At 46.2% G+C, this 20,793-nt stretch overlaps 1 protein-coding gene across 4 annotated transcripts; it reads left to right on the top strand.

The window, feature by feature from the left end:
* The first annotated feature begins 3,372 nt into the window (after positions 1-3,372).
* On the top strand, positions 3,373-18,882 carry FCGR2B (Fc gamma receptor IIb). Of its 4 annotated transcripts, none has more exons than XM_034939144.4 (8): positions 3,373-3,583; positions 10,478-10,498; positions 11,617-11,874; positions 13,197-13,451; positions 14,180-14,293; positions 15,482-15,538; positions 17,555-17,592; positions 17,703-18,882. In XM_034939144.4, exons 1-8 carry the CDS (start codon positions 3,472-3,474, stop codon positions 17,778-17,780), a joined length of 933 nt encoding a protein of 310 aa, XP_034795035.1. In that variant the 5' UTR covers positions 3,373-3,471; the 3' UTR covers positions 17,781-18,882. The 4 variants fall into 4 exon arrangements, with proteins under 4 accessions (XP_034795035.1, XP_034795024.2, XP_034795034.1 ...); XM_034939133.4 differs by having other exon boundaries at positions 3,393-3,583; positions 11,620-11,874; XM_034939143.4 differs by lacking the exon at positions 15,482-15,538 and having other exon boundaries at positions 3,393-3,583; positions 11,620-11,874.
* Positions 18,883-20,793: the final 1,911 nt, after the last annotated feature.

Raw genomic sequence — 20,793 nt, 5'->3', positions numbered from 1 at the left:
CCCAGGCTAGAGTGCAGTGACATGATCTCAGCTCACTGCGACTTCTGCCTCCTGGGTTCAAGCGATTCTTGTGCCTCAGCCTCCCAATTAGCTGGGACTAAAGGCATGCGCCACCACGCCCAGCTAATTTTTATTTTTTATAGAGACAGGGTTTCACCATGTCGGCCAGCCTGCTCTTGAACTCCTGACTTCAAGTGATCCGCCCACCTAGGCCTCCCACAATGCTGGGATTACAGGTGTGAGCCACTGGGCCCTGCCCAAGAATTTTCCTTTCTGACTGACATATTTCAGTTTTAATAAATAGTGTGCCCCTCTATTTGTAACCATTTTGTTTAGAAATATCTCCTTGTATTTTGTGCTTTCCCTTTCCCAGCTGTGATGGGAAAAAGAGACTCATTTCTGTTTTGATTTAGTGTCCTTGGAAATGCCCTACCTGACTCTGTGTCTATCTCCTTTAATAAGTCATCTAAAAGATATTGTCTGGTTCTTTTGTCTCAGTCAAATGTCTAGTAGTGGTATTTGGATCCTGAGACAATTCAGGGAAGTAGCATGTGCACTGTGTAGGACTTCCTGATCATTTTTAAATCGTGGCACAGAGAAAACCACACAAGTAAAGTTGTAAACAAATGAGGCTGCTTTCAGCCAGGGGCAACTGGCCCTACCTGGCTATTCCTAGGCCTGAGAGCCACTCATTAGTTCTGTGTGCTGGTAACTCATACAAGGCATGTAGGTGGTCCCTGCATACTGTTTGTGAAGCTCCTTTAGTGTTGTAGAAAACCTAAGTCTTTAGCGTCAGGCAGACTTGGTTTCATATTCTGACTCCACCACTTATTAACCATGTAGCTTTGGACAAATCATTTTAACTTCTCTGAATCGAAGTTCTTCATGTGCAAATGAGGGTGATAATACTTATCTTCTGGGATTGTTGAAAATTAGAAATAATGTGAGTCTAGTGCCTCCTCCATAGTAATAATGTGAAAGGAAAATAAAACTCAGGATTCCAATACACTGTGCCAAAAGAAAAAACAAATTAAACTGAAAGCTGAGTCATGTAAGAAACTGACTTTCTGTTCGATCCTAAGCAGATAGCTACAGATAAAAGATTAAAAATCTCCGTAGACGGCCAGGTGTGTTGGCTCATGCCTGTAATCCCAGCTCTTTGTGAGGCCAAGGTGGGTGGATCTCTTGAGGTCAGGAGTTCAAGACCAGGCTGTCCAACATGGCAAAACCTCAGTTCTACTAAAAACACACACACAAAAAAAAAAAGAAAGAAAGAAATTAGCAGGGCGTGGTGGCAGATACTTGTAATTCCAGCTGCTTGGGAGGAGGAAGCAAGAGAATTGCTTGAACCCGGGAGGCAGAGGTTGTAGTGAACCGAGGTCACACCTCTGCACTCCCGCCTGGGCGACAGAGTGAGACTCTGGCAGGAGAGGAGAGGAGGGGAGGGGAGGGGAAGGGAGGGGAGGGGAGAGGAGAGGAGAGGAAAGGGAAAGAGAGACTCTGGCAAGAAAGAAAGAAAGGAGAAAGAAAGAAAGGAAAAACTCCACAGGTTACTCGTTTCTACCTTATCTTACATGAAGTGCCAATTTACCGAGAGCAAGACAATACATAATCGACTATTCCCCTACCTGCTACTTTTCCCTTACAACATGTGGATTACCATACTCTTCCTCTTTCCCCCCCAGCCTGCTTTTCCTCTAAATATTGAAACCCTCAAATTCATCTTTGGAGAAAGTCACAGACCACATACTGTTTCTGTGATTCTGTGTTTTTTTCTTCCAGGCATGTCCTTAACCTTGGCAAAATAAACTTCTAAATTAATTGCCATCTGTCTCAGATACCCTTGGTTTTACAGTAAGAATTCACATGCTTACATAGCAAATATTAATTTTGGTTTCTTAGTGTGTTACCTATATATTGTATGCCTTTATTTCTAATGATATTTATAAAGTATTGATGCCAGCTCATTGTTATCTCATCGCCAGTTAAAAAAAAAAACTAATTTTTAACCTAGAAATTAGATAGGAGCTGGGGATGGATCTGGGGGTAGAACGGGGGCAGTAGTAAAAGCATGCGTCAGAGTGGGTGGGGCTGTTGAAGGTTTCTGAAGACCACAGAGTGTGATAACAAGGTTTGACAGTGTCATTTCCTTAAGTATTAAAGTATTACAGCCTGCTTCCTGAGAAGGCATTTGGGAAAGAGTCCCCAGAAAGGGGCCCCAGGAGAGATTCCAGAGAAACTCGTGTTTTGGAGATGTTGAGGGTGAACAAATGGTAATGAGGAGGATGACAGAACGCAAGAAAAGAGAACTAGCATTCACCGGACACCCACGATGTACCAAGCACTTTGCTAACCCTCATATTCTCTTTTACTTCCCAAAAACCTGTAGTACTGTGGTTCTCAGCCAGGGGCAATTCGTCCCCTGGGGAACACTTGCTAATATCTGGGGGCATATTTGTTTTCACAACTGGGAGTGCCACTGGCATCTAACAGGTAGAGCCCAGGAGTGCTGCGGAACACCCTACAATGCTCGGGGAAGGTCCTCACAGGAATAATTTGGCCCACAATGTCCATAGTGCTGAGGCTGAGAAACTGTGCTTAAATGGTAGGCACGATATTCTTCACTTTTACAGATTGGAACCTGACACTCTGAGAAGCCACCTGGCATTCAACCCGAAACCTAACACAGCTCCAAAGCCCATGCTCTTTCACCATGCCATTGCAGTGAGAACAGGGATGGAAATGAGGGTGGCAAAAATGACCAAGATACAAAACCAGGGCACAGATTGGTGCTCAATAGATACTTATTGGGATATTCATTAAATAGAAGAATGAATAAGAAAAAGAATGAATGAGGGCAGGGGAATAATGAGGATGAGTGTGGTCATTCTATTGCCATCCTGACATACCTCCTTGTCCTTGTTCCACAACTCAGCAGTGAGTCTGGGATTATGACAATAGAGAAAATTAAATGATGGTAGGTGGCCTGGAGTCCCCATGCTCAATTTCAAGAAGCGTCCAGATTCCAGGGCCTGGGTCTCCAAATGGAAGTAGAAGTACTAGAAGATTGCTGGTGCACGCTGTCCTCCATCACCCTTTCTCAGGAGGATAGAGACTGAAACAGGAGGTTCTGAGCTGAGTTTTGGTGACCATTTCCCTCTTTCTCCCAGAGGCCCAGGCCAGCTGTGGCCTCAGAGGAAGAAGAAGGGAGTTGTTTCCCTAGTTTCTAAAATTTCTGTGAATTTGAACATGGGCTACACCAGATTTATTCTGGGAAGCTCTGAATCTTCTAGGAGGGAAAGACAGAGGAAAGAGGGTGGAAAGGGAGGAGCCTGTGATAAAACAGAACATTTCTTTTTCACTTCCCCTTTCAGACTCCAGAATTTGTTTGCCCTCTAGGGTAGAATCCGCCAAGCTTTGAGAGAAGGCTGTGACTGCTGTGCTCTGGGCGCCAGCTCGCTCCAGGGAGTGATGGGAATCCTGTCATTCTTACCTGTCCTTGCCACTGAGAGTGACTGGGCTGACTGCAAGTCCCCCCAGCCTTGGGGCCATATGCTTCTGTGGACAGCTGTGCTATTCCTGGGTGAGTCAGGGCCCCCAGGAGGGAGAGAGGAACGGGAACCTCAGTTGAGGATAACCCTGGGCAAGGATGAGGGGTGGCATGGGAAGCCCGTCAGGACACCCAGGGGAGGGAAGGCAGGCTGGTGAAGATGAAACCCTGATGACTCTGCTGGCTTTGGAAAGTCATCCAATGTGGCAGAGTTCAGGGTTTTTTCAGTGTCTTTCACCCAATCTTACTGAACACCCAGACTCTTGATGTTCTGTTGCTTTCCACATCAGAACCCGCTCTGAGAAAAGTCTAGTAACCTATACTTGAATGATAAATGAATGGCCAGAGTGTTTGCCTTCTTTGAAATTTATGTTTCACAAAAGACCAAATCTTAGGCAGGAGGGCCAGTGCTGCCTTGGGTAAGGGGTAGGGAGGAAGTTGTAAGATGCATTTTTGGGAGGAGGTGGCAGTGGCCATTCTCTGTGCCCCTGAAACCACTTCGTGTAGCAGAAGCCTATTGTCTTCATGTGTAAGAATATTCCCCTAGGCAGAAGCATAGGGAGATCTGAGTTATCCAGGGAACAGGGGCTCTGAGAATACAAAAACCTGGGTAAGTCTGGAGTCATCTGTTGTGGGACCAGAGAAATCATGCATGCTGCTTTTTACCCCACAGACCATGATGGGGAAGTACTGCATCTGATCAGCAAGAAAGCCAGGGTCTTAGGCCAAAATGGAGGGCTCTTTTCTAACCATGTTCTCAGCTGTTGGACAGGGGACGACGACTGATTATGCTGAGTGGTTTGAAAAGCCTAGGGGAGGCCAAGTAGGGGAGACTTACTGCCAGGACTATCTCTCCAAGCTCAGTTCCTGGGGCTTCCACCCTCACATTCTAGAGGAAAGCATATTGCCACTCAGCCAAGCTGTGTGATGTGATTACTAGTGAAACGTGATCAGCTCTGGGGGCCCTCGGCTCTTGGCTGTCAATGCAGGATGATACTGGGCTACAGGAGAAAGAGGTAAGGAAGACAGAGTATTCCCCCCATGAATAGGATGGAATGGATTAAAGTAGAAGAGAAAGTAAAGTGAACTACCTCATTTGTCATGTGGGGAAGTTCAGGCCTAGAGAGGTGATGTGCCTCTCTACCACCTGGGCAAGACTCCTGGGAAAGATCTTTGGTATTTTCTCCCATTTGCCTTTTACTAAGTCATCAAAGATTTACCCCATTTTTTCCATTCTTATTGGGGCTGCCACATTTAGGTCTTCATCACTTGATAAGTCAATTTTTATAGCACCCTCTGATGGGGTCTTGATTGCTCCTGTCTCCCCTCCCCTGCATCCATGCTGCCCACCAAGGCCACGGCATCTTCAGGTCCAGCTATGGCTGTGTCAGTGCATTTAATAAATGCCTTCCGTGCTGCTCCATTGCCCACTGCAAAAACTCTAATTCTGCCCTGCAAACTGTGTTCCCCATTGCACCCCACATGAATCTTCTTCTACAGCCAGGCAGTATGTACACTGCACTTTCTGTTTTTACCACCTTTGCTCCTGCTGACTCTCCAAATTCTATGTGCAGGCACTGTTCTAGGACTTGGAGACTTATCAGTGAACATGACTGACAGCCTTCCTGACCGGAAATACGGGGTCAATGAACTTATTGTGAAGCAATAAGTACACCGGGTGGGAGCATATTTGGTATTTACTACTATTTATTAACTGTGGAATGGATACATAATTGGTGACTTCTCTCTCCTTTCCTCATCTTTTCCTTTTTTTTCTCTCCCTCTTCCTCTTCTTTTTTACTCTCTTTCCCACTACACCATCCCCCTTGCCAATCCTACATACTCAGGTTTTTAGCTACCACTTCTATGTCAATAACTCCTAAACCTATTTCTCTTGCTTGCTTCTGTCAAGTATAATTTTATATTTCCACTGCTGGTTGGACACCTCTAAAATGATTCTCCAGCTCAAAAACAAAGCATATTCAAAATCCAACTTATCATCTCCTCCTTACAAATGTTCTCTTCCTCCTAACATTTGTATTTGCGTAAGCGCAGCCACCCTTTTCCTAGTTATCCAACTTAAATCACCCCCACAGTCTATTAAATGCCAACTTCTCTCTGCCACTTAAATTTCTTCTGCATCTGTTTCCTCTTCTTCACCTCCTATTGTCAGTACAACTTTGGGCTCTCTTATCTCCCACCTAGATTCAACCAGTGAATGATTTCCAGAGCAATGGCATATCAAATTAATATGGCTACTGCTCTCTTTGAATTTATATTCTACTGAGGGATATAAACGGTAAGTAAACAAACAAGAAGGCATAAGTACAAATGGAAAAGGGCTATGAAGATGTAAACAGGGTATTGTGATAAGATTAGTTGTTGGGAAGAGAAGAGAGCAGCCTACTTTAAACAGGATGTTATGTAAAGAGTTTTCTGAGGGGGTGACATTTAAGCTGAGACTTTCAACATGGTAAGGATTCAGCCATTTGGTGATCAAGAACGCATTTCAGGGTAGAGGGATTGGCATACAGAAAATCCCCAAATTTGAAGAATGCCAGGAAGGCCAGTGTTAATGAAGCTCAATGAGTAGGTGAAAAGGGATCTGAGCTGAGGCTGGAGAAGGAAGCACGGACCCAATTTGATAGGGCTTGCAGGCCATTTCCATTTTCTTTTAAGACCAAAGAAAGGCAACTGAAGGCTTGTAAGTTGGGGAGTGATATCATCTGATTTCGTTTTTTTTTTTTTTTTTAAGGAACTAGCTTCTTTATGGAAAATGGATTGTAGGGTGACCATAAGAAGTGAGGGGACAAATTAAGATATGGGAAAAAGCTGATGGTGACTTAAACTGAGTAGTGTCTATAAAGGGGGTGAAGAGAAGTTAGTGGGTTCAAGATCTAAGTTGGAAGCAGGATCAACAAGACTTCCTGGTGTGGAAGGGGCTGGATTTTGGGAGACAGAGAGGTTAAAAGATGGCTTGCAGGTTTCTGGCCTATGTAGCTGGGTGGATAACGAAGATACATATTGACATGGGGAAGACGGAGAGAAACAGAATGTGTCCACTTGCTATGACAACATGAAGCCATTGGTGATTTTGACAAGAAAAGTTTTAGTGGACTGCTGAGGGCCGAGTCCAAATTGCAGAGAATTAGACAGTGAATGAGAGGAGAAGAAATGAGGACAGCCTATGTAAGAAAAACAATGGAGAAATTTAGTTTTGAAAGGGATGAGACAGGCCAGGCACAGTGGCTCATGCCTGTAATCCCAACACTTGGAGAGGCCGAGGTGGGTGGATCACTTAAGGTCAGGAGTTCAAGACCAGCTTGGCCAACATGGTGAAACACCATCTCTACTAAAAATACAAAAATTAGCCGAGCATGGTGGTAATACAAAAGTTAGCCGGGCGTGGTGGTGCATGCCTGTAATCCCAGCTGCTTGGGAAGCTGAGGCAGGAGAATTGCTTGAATCTGGGAGGCGGAGGTCGTAGTGCACTGAGATGGTGCCGCTGCACTCCAGCCTGGGTGAAGCAAACAACAACAACAACAAAAACCGAGAGAAATGGGGCTGTAGCTGGAATTATATGTGGTGTCAAGGAAAAGTTTTTTTTTTTGTTTTTTTTTTTTAATGGAAGATGCTGAAATAAATTTACCATTGATGGGAAGATCCAGCTAAGAGAGAAACTGGTGATGCAGAAAAGAAAGTGAATAACAGAAAGGGAAACCTTTGAGAGGATTAAAGGGAATGGGATCCAGAGTACTTGCTTTGAGACTGACCATAGACAGGAGGAGAGATGCTTTCTCCAGTGAAATGCAAGGAAGGAGAAGTCAGGTAGAGATGCAGAAAAGACTGGTAGATTTAGTCGGGGGACGATGTGAGATCTTCTGTGTAACTTCTTTTGTTTTCTCTGTGAAATATGAGGAAAGGCATCAGCTAAAAATGAGAGAGGACTGGAGGCAGAGGGTGGGACGAGAAAGCTTGGGGAATGAGGAAAAGATGAGTGTCACTACTCAGAGTAGCAGAGCAAATTTCTTGGAAAAAAGTGCCACAATGGCAGTTCAGTGTCCTTTTGAATGCGGTGATCGCACATTTACTGCGTCAACAGTTTGCCTTCTTGTGTGGTAATTTCAATAACACGCAGCTGAGCAAGTAAAGGCATGGGGAATACAGGTGCATTTGGTAGAGATAGAGAAAGGCAACAAAGTTAAGGGATTTGCAAGGAGGTAATTATAATGATGCCTCATTGAATTCAAGCTAGATGGGGGAGGGTGGGAGGTAAAGGCAAACATGTGCTCAAGGACAGCCATTGGTAAGATGGATGCTTTGGGGTTCTTGATAAGGTCAAAGATTATTCTGGTGGCTGTACTTGAGCAGAGAAAGTTCATCTCCAAAGAAAGAAAGTTTACTGATGCTGAGCAGTTCAAGGAATGAAGAGGCCAGTTGTTTGATGGGTTATCCACATATTCTGGATCACTACAGTCATCTCTTTTTTTTTTCTTTTTCTTTTTCTCTGACCTCATTCTTCCATCACAATTAGTTTCTTTCTTAATTAAGCTCTTTGGCATTTGCCCTGTTCCAATCTATTTGACACTGCACTTTCAGCCCCAATTTGAAAATTCTAAGTGACTTCCCACTGTATACTGAACCAAGGAGTGAACTTATTAAAAAAAATTAAATTTATTTGAAATTCACCATGTGTCATGTAGCACACTAAATGCCTTCTCTGGATTATCTCATTTAATCCTAACAACCACCCTATGAGGTAGATACTGCTGTCATTATCTTCATTTACAAGCAAGGAAACTGAAGCAGAGAAAAGTTAAGTAATTTGTGAAAGGGCACTTAGCAGTAGCGGAGTCAGCATTTAAACTCAGTATGTGCTTTCCCCCACTGCCACACCACCTGGTACTAGGAGCCCTCCAGAGTATGACTTCTACCTTGCTTTCCTGCTTTGTCCCTCATTATTGGAAGTGCTTGAGGAGAGACCAGAAATCAAGTAGAAGTTGGGCTGCAACTTGCTGGGAATGTTGCCAAGTACTTGCTGCACCTTCCCGTGGAATACCTTTTCCCTCTCAGCCAAAATCCTATCAGTTCTGGAAGGTCCTTGATGAACCTGAAAGGTCCCATCTTCTCCGTGGGATTCCCCTCCTTATGAACCCCAAACCCTCCCAAACACAGAGCCCTGGGATCTTTTCTTTCTCTGAACCTCCATAGCATTTTATCCAAATTCCTCTAATGTCATCTCTTTTACATCAGATTATACATGTGCTTATCTCCACCATTAGATTCTTGTCTTCAGTGGAAGTAGGGACTTAACATTCTTTTCCCTTAGGTGAACTCAGCATGCATTGCAGGGCAGTAGGAAGCTAATGCAGGTTTGTTGATTAATTTTGGATGCAAAGGAAGGAAGTGATTGGTCCAAATATATATTTCGAGATATTGGAGCATCAGGACCACAATCCAGTTCTGTAAACTTTGAGGCCAACACTTTCTCCACATTGCCCCCTTTTTACCTCTTGGTTCTGATTCCATTTCCTTCCGTACTTTTGTCCCTGAAAATATACATGCACTTGGAAGCTTCTTGACTTTCTCTCAGCCCAGATGCAAGAGAAAACCTTCACCCATGGACAGATGGACACACACACACACATACACACACACACACACACACACACACACACACACACAGAGCTCTGATTCACCTAAGGACCCAGCTTTGCTTCTTTACCCAATAACAGCACCCACAAATCTTTATCCACCCTAGCCCACACTTTGCCTCCACTATGGAAGCTCTTTTCTTAACCCAGTGGCATCTCCCTACCCCTGCATGAAGTCACAGATCTAGTGCCCTTTTGCAGTCTCTTCCTCCTTTTATCAGATATTTCTAATAGCAAAAATCTGGAAGACCTAAATGCCAAGCAAAAGAGTTGTTAAATAAATCACAGGACAGCCAAATAGTAGGATATAGTGTAACCATTTAAAATGACAACATGGGCGGGAAACGGTGGCTCGCACCTGTAATCCCAGAATTTTGGGAGGCTGAGGTGGGTAGATCACTTGAGGTCAGGAGTTCCAGACCAGCCTGGCCAACATGGTGAAACCCCTTCTCTACTAAAAATACAAAACTTAGCTGGGTGTGGTGGCGCGGGCCTGTAATCCCAGCTCTTGGGAGGCTGAGGCAGGTGAATCACTTGAAGCTGGGAGGCGGAGGTTGCAGTGAGCCAAGATCGCGTTATTGCACTCCAGCCTGGGTGACAGAGTGAGACCCTGTTCCCCCACAAAATAAAATAAAATAAAATAAAATAACAACATAGAAACAGATTCATCTTCTAGAACTTGCATTGCTCAGTGAAAAATCAGGTTAAAGAACAGTTTTTAGAGTATATCCTCATTACACTTATGTATGTCTGTATGTGAACAGCGTGTGTGTGTGTGTGATCACAGAAAAAAATCCAACAGGATGTATGCCAAGGTGATAATATTTTGCTCCTGCGTATTTTCTATTTTTCTGTAGTGATCATGGATTACCTGTGCAATTTCTACCCCCTCCCAACAAAAGAACGAATCTTGCTCTCAGGATAAACTCTGGCAAAATTATTTACACTGATGTATAAATCATATGTAAAGCCCAACAGAGACCTCTTTCCAGAGGCATATTTATTTTAATCAGTCAAGAGGGGTCAGCCAAAGGAAAATGCCACAAAACAGGTGGAAGAGGGTGTTATATAATTTTATTTCATTTTTGTATGTTACTGGGAGTTCTCAGTCCTTTTAAAAGTGCAGCTCATCCAGCCAGTCCCAGGGGATATGGCCATGAGGGCTGTGCTGAAGGTGAAGGGCGCTCTGGGCCTGGGCAGTCTCTGGGCCAAAGTGGGCAGGTGTCAGTTCAGACACTCCACTGTGGGCTGATCTTTGCTTTCTGTCTTACAGCTCCTGTTGCTGGGACACCTGGTAAGTACTCCACCCACAGCCTTTCCTTCCCTCGGGTCCCCTTTTCCTCTCCTCCCAGTGCCCTGTCTGGAGGTGCTCTAAATGCACCAGCAACTGAGCCCAGTACCAAGTCAGGGCCAGGAAAGGGTAATTGCTCCCGAAAGATCCCCTGCTCCCTCTTCCACTCTCCTCCTTCCTTTTCCTCCTTCCACGGAGGCAAGTGGTAGGCAGCCACGGTGTTCAAATGGGGGAGCTGTCACAGAAAATGAGAACTCTGATCTCTCTCTCAACTGCCTTCCGCTGTCCAAATAAAACCAAGGGCTTCCTCTCTCCAAATAAAATTCAGGCACATGCAAAATCACATGGCCTGCATATGTTGTCCCCCTGTGTTGCTAAATCCTTGACTGTGCATGTTTCTGAGAGCTCCAAGGCCTGTTCCCTGACAGAGTGGTCTCTGCATACCTCTGGCTACACTTTGCCGGGCACTTCTGTGTTTGTGCCACTCAGCCTCCACCGCTCCAGGACTGGCCCTCCGGCTTTTCTCCCTCTCTTTATCCTTCTGAGGCCAGAGAGGCTTGTCTATGCTTGGGTGTGAGGACGGGCCATCTTGACCTCGTTTTTAAAGTATACAGAATGACATTAGGTCAGAACGGAAACCTGATATCCAACTCCCATGCCTGCCATCTCCACCAGAGCCCCCACTTATCTTCAGCCAGCCCCAGGGGAAATTTATCCACTAGTGTCCAAATGCCTTTGTTTATCGGGGAGAAAAGTTAGTCTCAAAAGAGTATGTATGTATGGGGTGTCTGTGTGTCTGTGGTGGTGGGGAGAGGTTGGTGGGGAGAGAGAGAAGGAACTGGTGAGGATATCTCTGGTAAAGTATATGTATTTCTAGGGTGTTTCTCTTGCCTGCTCGCTCCTTCTTCCCTGTTGCCCTGTCTGAGTCCTGGGCTCCCTGGGGCCCTTGTGGTGGGATGTATGAGCAAAAGCAACTGCCTTCAGTTGCAGAACCATTCTGGGCCTGGCTCAGGTTTTGGTGCCCCTAGTAGGCCTACAGGTGCTTTTTTATCTGAGATTCAGGGCCTCTCGGGCTCCTGGGCTTCCTCTTCCTCACGCTACCTCCTCTCTCTGCCCCTCAGCAGCTCCCCCAAAGGCTGTGCTGAAACTCGAGCCCCAGTGGATCAACGTGCTCCAGGAGGACTCTGTGACTCTGACATGCCGGGGGACTCACAGCCCTGAGAGCGACTCCATTCAGTGGTTCCACAATGGGAATCTCATCCCCACCCACACGCAGCCCAGCTACAGGTTCAAGGCCAACAACAATGACAGCGGGGAGTACACGTGCCAGACTGGCCAGACCAGCCTCAGCGACCCTGTGCATCTGACTGTGCTTTCCGGTCAGTGGAGGAAGGCCCCAGGGTGGACCTGGGAGGGCCAGGACAGATGAAATCTGCTTTCAGGCAGAGGTTTGCAGGAAAGGGGGGTGGCCTGCTTACTGGGAAGTATCGCTGTGAGTTGCCTCAGCACATATCAGTGGTTGTTTTTGCCTCAGTTCTGATTGAACAGAAGGTTACAACGCCAAAAACAGGCAGCCAAGTGTAAGAGAAGCAGAAGGAAATCCCTACTGCATAAAACCCATTTCCATTTTAATGGCAGAATTGAAAAGCACAGACCACAACTGAATCCTAGCCCTGGAAATGACTCACTATACAACATGATGAATTCATTTAACCCTTGAGTTTCCATTTCTTCACCTGCTCCGTGGGGCACTAACGCCTCCCTCAGAGGCTTCTGGTGAGAATCAGTGTTTCCCTGCCCCCATCCCGCCCTCCATGCCCCTTCTCCACATTCTCACTGTGCTAGGTGCTCTTCTCTGTCTCTCTCTTCCACCAGCCTGTGGGAAACCTGAGATGAAAGTCGTGTCTTACCCATCTTTGTATTTCCAGCATCTGAAACTGGGCAGAGCTTAATAAATATTTTGCTGGAGAGGTTGATGATCTTACAAAGCTCCCATTGAAAGGTGGCTCTCTGTAAAGCAAAGTTACAATGAGACTGTGATGAACATTGTCCTTGTGGCTTTTCACTTAGTCCCCTCCCTTCACCTGAAGAGCAAATTTTCCTCGAAAGTACACAGCAAACGAATGACCCACTGGTGACACTGCTGCCTTTAGACCCTGCTGGAAAGAAGCTCCACATTTATTAACATTCCCAAAGTAAATTTATCAAGTAGCATTCATCAGGTAACATTTGTTGCACATTCATGACTTTACTACTGTCCACAAAGGCATATGTCCTTATCATATGCAGACTCCTCGGTCACACTGGATTCTTCCTTCCCTCCTCGACATGGAAGAGATGGCATCTTAGGGTCTCTTGTGTTCTTCCTGCAGAGGCCTGTCGGGCAGGAAAAGGCTGCAGCTGCCTTCCTGGGAGAAGGAGGAGATGAGTGTATCCTGAACACCTATTATGTGCTAGGGGCTATTGTAGATACATGACACTATCATGCCCATTTTCACAAATGAGGAAACTGAGGCTCAGAAGACTTAAATTATTTGCCCAAGAGTTCATAAATGACAGAGCCAGCATTAGAGTCCAGGACTGTCTGATTTCAGACCTAAGCTGTTCCCTCTGCACATCGTGTCCCACCAGTAAGGAAGATCTGGGTCTCAGAGCTGAGCCAAGACCTCCCGGGTCCTCTGTGGTTTTTTGTGTCTTTCAGAGTGGCTGGTGCTCCAGACCCCTCACCTGGAGTTCCAGGAGGGAGAAACCATCGTGCTGAGGTGCCACAGCTGGAAGGACAAGCCTCTGGTCAAGGTCACATTCTTCCAGAATGGAAAATCCAAGAAATTTTCCCGTTCGGATCCCAACTTCTCCATCCCACAAGCAAACCACAGTCACAGTGGTGATTACCACTGCACAGGAAACATAGGCTACACGCTGTACTCATCCAAGCCTGTGACCATCACTGTCCAAGGTATGCGGAGTCTGCCAAGATGTAAGGAGGGGAGAAGAGGGGATGGACAAGGGCTGAGGTCACATGGGCCTACATGGAGGTCTGAGAAAGGCCACAGTGCAAAAGTGGGCACTGGAGCAAAGAGGAGTGGTGTGGAGGCCTGGCTAAGTATTGACCAATGAGCAGGAGTAGGGGCCAGAGCTTGGAGCCCTCAGGTGATAGGTGGCCAGGCTGTTGTTCCACTTTGAAATGCAGGCCCCAGACTAAGGACGGCAGCGAAGCAGAGCTCCCTCGTTGGTGCAGAGGTTCCCTAAGCTCCTGGGCATTCCTAAGAGCTGAGGTTTGCCTTTATTCTTCTCATGGCTCATGTTATAGCCATTCACTCCAGAAAGCCTGGCACGTCATGGACTGTTCAAGGCTGTGCTCCATAGAGTAATGATGCCTCCAGCTATGGGAGGCTTTGGGCCCACCCTTCCCACTGCCCCTGAGGGCTAAGGGGAGCCCTTCCCTCTGCTCCTGCCTGCTCACCAATGTGCCTTTATTAGTTTGGTGGAGAAACCTCGGTAGGCAGGAGGCATAAGTCCAGCCACAGAAACCCTGGCAGATGAGGCTGGGGATGTAGTGAGTGCTGCAGAAGTGAGTGACTCAGACACAGAAGAGCTTCGGGTGACAAACACTAGGACATAGCATTGGATGGGGTAAGGTGGGACACGGAGAGTACTGCTTGTCCTGATGTCTGTCTTCCCTAGCGCCCAGCTCTTCACCGATGGGGATCATTGTGGCTGTGGTCACTGGGATTGCTGTAGCGGCCATTGTTGCTGCTGTAGTGGCCTTGATCTACTGCAGGAAAAAGCGGATTTCAGGTTTGTAGCTCCTCCCGGTCCCTTTTGTTATCAGTTTCCACTTGGCCCAGGCCCTAACCCCAGACATTGCCAGAATCCCTCTCTTTGAGCTAGATACACATTCAGATCTAGGCCCGTATTGTATTATAGTCATTCATTCGTTTATTAGATCATTCATTTGACAAGACTTGAACAAACTAGCTTATGTGTCAGCCAATGCGTGAGACGTGGTGGGTGATGCCAAGATGAAGTCCAGTCCCTGCCCTTGGGGAGTTCTCAGCATTGTGAGGAAGACAGGGTCATTATAATAAGATGGGATAAGAGCAATGATAGGGACATGAAAAGCCTAGGATAGAAGTACAGAGGAGGCTCCATAGCCCAACAAGGGCTGAGGCAGTTGGAGAAGTTCTTGGGGAGAGCAGTGTAGTGTAGTGATGGAGTGCACATAGTGGGGCCAGACTGCCTGGGTTCAAATCTAGTTCTACAGCATACCAACTATATGACCCAAGTGAGTCACTCCACCTCTCTGTGCCTCAGCTGTCTCAAGTGGAAAATTGGGACACTAATAGGACTTACCTCACAGGGTTGCCATGGGGATGAAAGAGGCTGATGCTCTTACACAGTGCCTGGTAGGCAGGAACAGCACACAAACAGGGCTGTTGCCACTCTGGAGGAGGTGGTGTGTGAGGGCAGCGCTTAGCTAGGGAAGGAGGACTCTCCAGGCACTGGGCCAAGGCAGGGATTGAAGCTGGGTGGGGCTCATATGGGTGTCGAAGGGGGAGTAGAGAGGGTACTGCAAGCCACCAAGAAAGAAATAATCCCACTAACACCTCACAAAGCACTTTTCAATTGGTTCATAGCCAACACCTCAGTTACTGATGATAAGTAAATACAGAGAAACAGAGAGAGAGAGACAGACTGAGACACAGGGGTGTTTTTAAAAGGCAGAGAAAGCCTCAGACAGATGCCATGGAGTGGCCTTTCTGACACTCCTGGGCATCCCCACGGGTGAGCTGAATTCTGCCTCTGGACCAGCCCTTTTCCAGGCGGGAGCAGCCTCTGAGCAGGGGAGCTGGGGGTGGGAGGACAGGAAACATCTGCCAGAGGGAAGGCCTGAGCTGGTCCCATCCAACCCTGGCCCTGGTCCTTGGTCCTGAGGACTCAGGCCCCACTGCCTAATCCTACTAACCTCCTGTGTGCCCCTCCCAGCTCTCCCAGGATACCCTGAGTGCAGGGAAATGGGAGAGACCCTCCCCAAGAAACCAGGTGAGTACAGGTTGTCTCAGGGATTCAGTCATGGCTCACCAGGGGCGCCGGCTGGACTGGAGCCAGGGAGAAGGGGCTTGTGCAAGTTCAGCTGGGAGCCAGGGAGGGAGCAGCAATGGGAGGATGGCTGGGGCTCAAATCGCTTGGTCAGCTCTGAGTCTAACTCCTGGGCCTAAAGATGACCTCTCTGGAGATGAGAAGAGAAACACCAGTCCCAGATACAGAGGAGAGGGCTGTGTCTGAATTTCTGGTACCAGGAATCTGGTGATATTTCCAGAGCAAGAAATCAGAGATACTTTGGTCTTTCTGTGGAGCTTTGGCAGAGCTGGCAAAGGATAGGGCTAGGGGCTGTAAGACTGAGGCCAATCAGATGTGGGAGGCAGGAGTCTAAGGGGAAAGGAGGAGGAGGCCTGGAAACCCCTCGATTTGCTGAGGAATCTGCCTCTGTGGAGGGATGGGGTGGAGTGGCCAGGCTCAGCTGTCTGTGGAACACTAAGAGGAGGTTTGGGCTTGAGAAAATTCTGGGGGACTAGGGGCACTAGTGGGCTCTACTCTGTGGGCAAAACTCGGTTCTGATGCCCATGCACTCAAGGTTGACTGCATTTTGGCCTGGTTCTGCCCCCATCACACAGTGGAGCCTTGAGCAAGTCAGTCTCCCTGATGGGGTTCAGTCTCCTCACTGAGGAAATGAGTGGGTGGCCAAGGTGACCTCTCAGGCCTTCTAGATTTGACATTCCGAGAGCCAGGGGCCACCCAAGCCCTGGCCCAGGTGGGAGTGTGTAAAGGAACTTCCAGGAAGATGCCAGGCAACTTCCAGACTGTAGTTAAAGTCAGAGCACAAAGGAAACCAGTGCTTTCTCTGGGGGCTTCCATGACAGTAAGAACAGGCAGAAAAAAGAGGCTGTCAAAGACCCCACCTCAGATGGCTGGAGTATGATTCAGAGCAGAGCCAACAGATTTAAGAGCTTGAGCAAAATATCACTTGTTTCAGCTGTGCTTGCAGCAAGGTCGCATGTCTGCTGGCCAGGCCCAGTGGTGATAGGGGCCTGTGTTCACACCAGGGCCAAAACAGATCTGGAAAAAACAAAGTCCAAGCAACTGGATTATCCATCTTGTTGTGTGGTTCTGTCTGCACTGGCATAAGCACATTTCACAAGGCACTTTTGCAGCCAGGCATTGGGGCTGCATAAATGGTTTTTAAAAAATCCTTTCCCAAAAGGCAAAGCTGGGTTGCTGGGATTCTTGGGAAATGTATTAGAATGGGAATTCAGAATGTGGTTTACTGCAGAATTTACAGCATGGCAATAAAGGCTCTCTGTGTTCAGGGGGTGAGAGAAGAGATTAGATGCATTGTCTCAGATGTCTCCCGACTTCCTGAGAAATGCCACTTTGCAGATACTGTGGCTGCTTTTCACACTGGCTAAGTCAGTTCATGGCAAAATATGAGGGAATTCAGTGTGTTTCAGACACTAACCAAAGTCCATCCTTCCTTTCTCCTTCTGTCCCTCCCTTCCTCCCTTTCTCACTCACTCTCTCTTTCTTTTTAATGCCATGGAGTACCATATGTTTCAAAGTTCCAACAAAGATGCACTACATTTAGACAATGTGGAAATGGCCCTCAGCCTTCTCTCCCTGAAATCTGTGGCCAGCAAAAATCTGGACTTTACTTCACTCTGATGCTGAACACCCCCCTCCCCCACCTCTTCCCCAATATCTCAGATCCCAAGCCTTCCTGGTTTGCTTCTAGGAAAGCTCAGCAATTCCCTGAAAAGAATGCAGCTCAAGTGACTGCTCCACTTTTTCACCTTGGCCTGTGGGGAAGGCTGTGGCTGGGCTACCCTATGCATCGATCAATGAGGTCATATTTACCCAGTGCTTGGCCTAGAGGCCCAAGACAGGGTCAGCAGTGCTTGCTTTGGCTCTAGTTTGGGCGTTGGTTTTGCAGCCTCAGCATCAGCACAGGCAGGCCCTCTTCTCTAGCAGTGCTCTGGCTGATATTTCTTCTTTTTCCCACAGCCAATCCCACTAATCCTGACGAGGCTGACAAAGTTGGGGTGAGTGATCCCAGCCATCTCCCCCTCCCTTCTCCCCTGTTGCCTTTTCTGTTGCCTTCTTTCCTAGGCCCTCTCTGTGGATCCTTACTGCTGGTTTCTGCCTTCTCTAGGCTGAGAACACAATCACCTATTCACTTCTCATGCACCCGGATGCTCTGGAAGAGCCTGATTACCAGAACCGTATTTAGTCTCCATTGTCTTGCATTGGGATTTGAGAAGAAAATCAGAGAGGGAAGATCTGGTTATTTCCTGGCCTAAATTCCCGTTGGGGAGGACAGGGAGATGCTGCAGTTCCAAAAGAGAAGGTTTCTTCCAGAGTCATCTACCTGAGTCCTGAAGCTCCCTGTCCTGAAAGCCACAGACAATATGGTCCCAAATGACCTACTGCACCTTCCGTGCTTCAGCTCTTCTTGACATCAAGGCTCTTCCGTTCCACATCCACACAGCCAATCCAATTAATCAAACCACTGTTATTAATAGATCATAGCAACTTGGGAAATGCTTATGTTACAGGTTACATGAGAACAATCATGTAAATCTATATGATTTCAGAAATGTTAAAATAGACTAACCTCTACCAGCACATTAAAAGTGATTGTTTCTGGGTGATAAAATTATTGATGATTTTTATTTTCTTTATTTTTCTATAAAGATCATATATTACTTTTATAATAAAACATTATAAAAACAACATTCTGTTTACCTTTTCAAGGCTGTATTGGTTGGAGTGTAGATTGAACTGCCTGGGGTCTGTTTCTCTTCAGTGATGAGACTCTTAGGAAGGCAGGAATGGATAGGATAGGGGGAGGAGAGGAGAGATGGGGATTTAGAATATAGAGTGAGTGCCCCTTTTCTTAAAACTGAATACAGTCATGCACCACATAATGATGTTCAGTTCAACATCAGACTGCATATATGATGGTGGTCCCATAAAATTATAATACCATATTTCTATTGTACCTTTTCTATTCCTATGTTTAGATATATGAGTACTTACCATTGTGTTACAATTGCCTGAAGTATTCAGTACAGTAGCATGCTGTACAGGTTTGTAGCCTAGGGGCAATAGGCTATACGCTACAGCCTAGGTGTGTAGTAGGCCACACCATTTAGGTTTGTATAAGTACCTGCTATGATGTTCACACAACAAAATTGCCTGCATTTCTCAAAATGTATCCCCATATTTCAACAATGCATGACTGTACTCTTCTGCCAATGACCTTGTATTCTTGTTTCCATGTCTTCTTCTCTTTCCTCCTATGGCAAATAAAACACTGTTTTGCAACACAAGTTCACGGGAAGTCAAACTTCAGATGAGCCCTGAGTGGAGATTGCTGACATGTCCTGCTCTGCTATTCTCCCAATGTAGTTACCAGAAGGATGTGACCTTCTCAGAGAAGTCATCCCAGGCAGATTAGAAACATGACTGGCAGTCTCCTTGAGGGTTTGGTGAGTGCCCTTGGAGAGGCTTCATTTTCCTGGGACTCTACGCAGTAACATTGTGCAACATTTGTTGCACTTTTTATGGTAGGATAAAAAGTACTCACTTTTTATGGTCCCACAATCAGATTTCATACACACTTATTGTTTTAGTAATAAGGGATAATAATTAAAATTACTGCGTTATTAAGGGCTTACTTTTTGCCATATAGTTTGTGCCAAACTATATGCTTTAGAATTTAGAGAATTTACGATTAGCCTTTTATATTTCCTCTTTTGTGAGTTTCCTGTGTATTTATTCTTTGCCCATTTTTGTAGATACAATGTATGTCCCTTTATTTATAAATTGCATAGTAGTAACTTATTTCCTTTTATTTATATGTAAATTATTTCACTACACTAATAATGTATTCTTTTTATAAAATTAAGATACAGATAGGGAAAACAAAAAAATTAGATCGCCCATAAATCCATAAACCAGAAATAATTAATGCTAACATTTAAGGATATCAATCCACATTCCTGTCTGTGGCAGTGTGTATTTGTGTTTTAAAAATTGGATCTAATCCCAGCTACTCGAGAGGCTGAGACAGGAGAATCGCTTGAACCTGGGAAGCAGAGGTTGCAGCGAGCTGAGATCGCACCATTGCACTTTAGCCTGGGCAACAAGAGTGAAACTCTGTCTCAAAAAAAAAAAAAAAATTGGATCATATCATATATTTTACATGTTAATAAATACACTCAGGCAAAAATGTATGCTCATTGTAAGCATGTAAGCCCAAATAATACAGAAAGATAAGGAGTAAAAAGTAGAAGTTCCATTTTGTCATCAGTTCCCTCTATCCTCTTCCCTTTTCTTTTTTTCTTTCTTTCTTTTTTTTTTTTTTTTAAGAGATAGGGTTGTAGTCCAGGCTGGAGTGCAGTGGCAGGATCACAGCTCATTGCAGCCTCAAACTCCTGGGCTCAAGTGATCTTCCCACCTCAGCCTTTCTAGTAGCTGGGACTACCGCACCTGGCTAATTTTTAAGAATTTTTTGGCCGGGCATGGTGGCTCACGCCTGTAATCCCAGCACTTTGGGAGGCCGAGGCGGGCGGATCATGATGTCGGGAGATCGAGACCATCCTGGCTAACACAGTGAAACCCCGTCTCTACTAAAAAAAATACAAAAAAAAAAAAAATTAGCTGGACTTGGTGGCGGGTGCCTGTATCCCAGCTACTCGGGAGGCTGAGGCAGGAGAAGGCGTGAACCAGGGAGGCAGAGCTTGTAGTGAGCCAAGATTGCGCCACTGCACTCCAGTCTGGGCGACAGAGACTCCATCTCAAAAAAAAAAAAAAAAAAAAGAACTTTTTGGCTGGGCGCGGTGGCTCATGCCTGTAATCCCAGCACTTTGGGAGGCAAAGGTGGGTGGATCACCTGAGGTCAGGAGTTCAAGACCAGCCTGGCCAAAATGGCGAAACTCCATCTCTACTGAAAATACAAAAATTAGCCGGGTGTGGTGGCTCATGACTGTTTAGTCCCAGCTACTTGGGAAGCTAAGGCAAGAGAATTGCTTGAACCTGGGAGGCGAAGGTTGCAGTGAGCCGAGATCATGCCATTGCACTCCAGCCTGGGGAACAGAGAGAGACTCGGTCTCAAAAAAAAAAAAAAAAAAAGTTTGTAGAGACGGGGTTTTGCTGTGTTGTCTAGGCTGATCTCAAACTGTGAGCCTCAGGTGATCCTCCCCACTTAGCCTCCCAAAGTGGTGGGATTATAGGTGTGA

Source organism: Pan paniscus, chromosome 1 (genome assembly GCF_029289425.2).
Source record: "Pan paniscus chromosome 1, NHGRI_mPanPan1-v2.0_pri, whole genome shotgun sequence".
Classification (NCBI taxonomy): Eukaryota; Metazoa; Chordata; class Mammalia; order Primates; family Hominidae; genus Pan; species Pan paniscus.
This window is presented reverse-complemented; position numbering and strand designations above follow the sequence as displayed.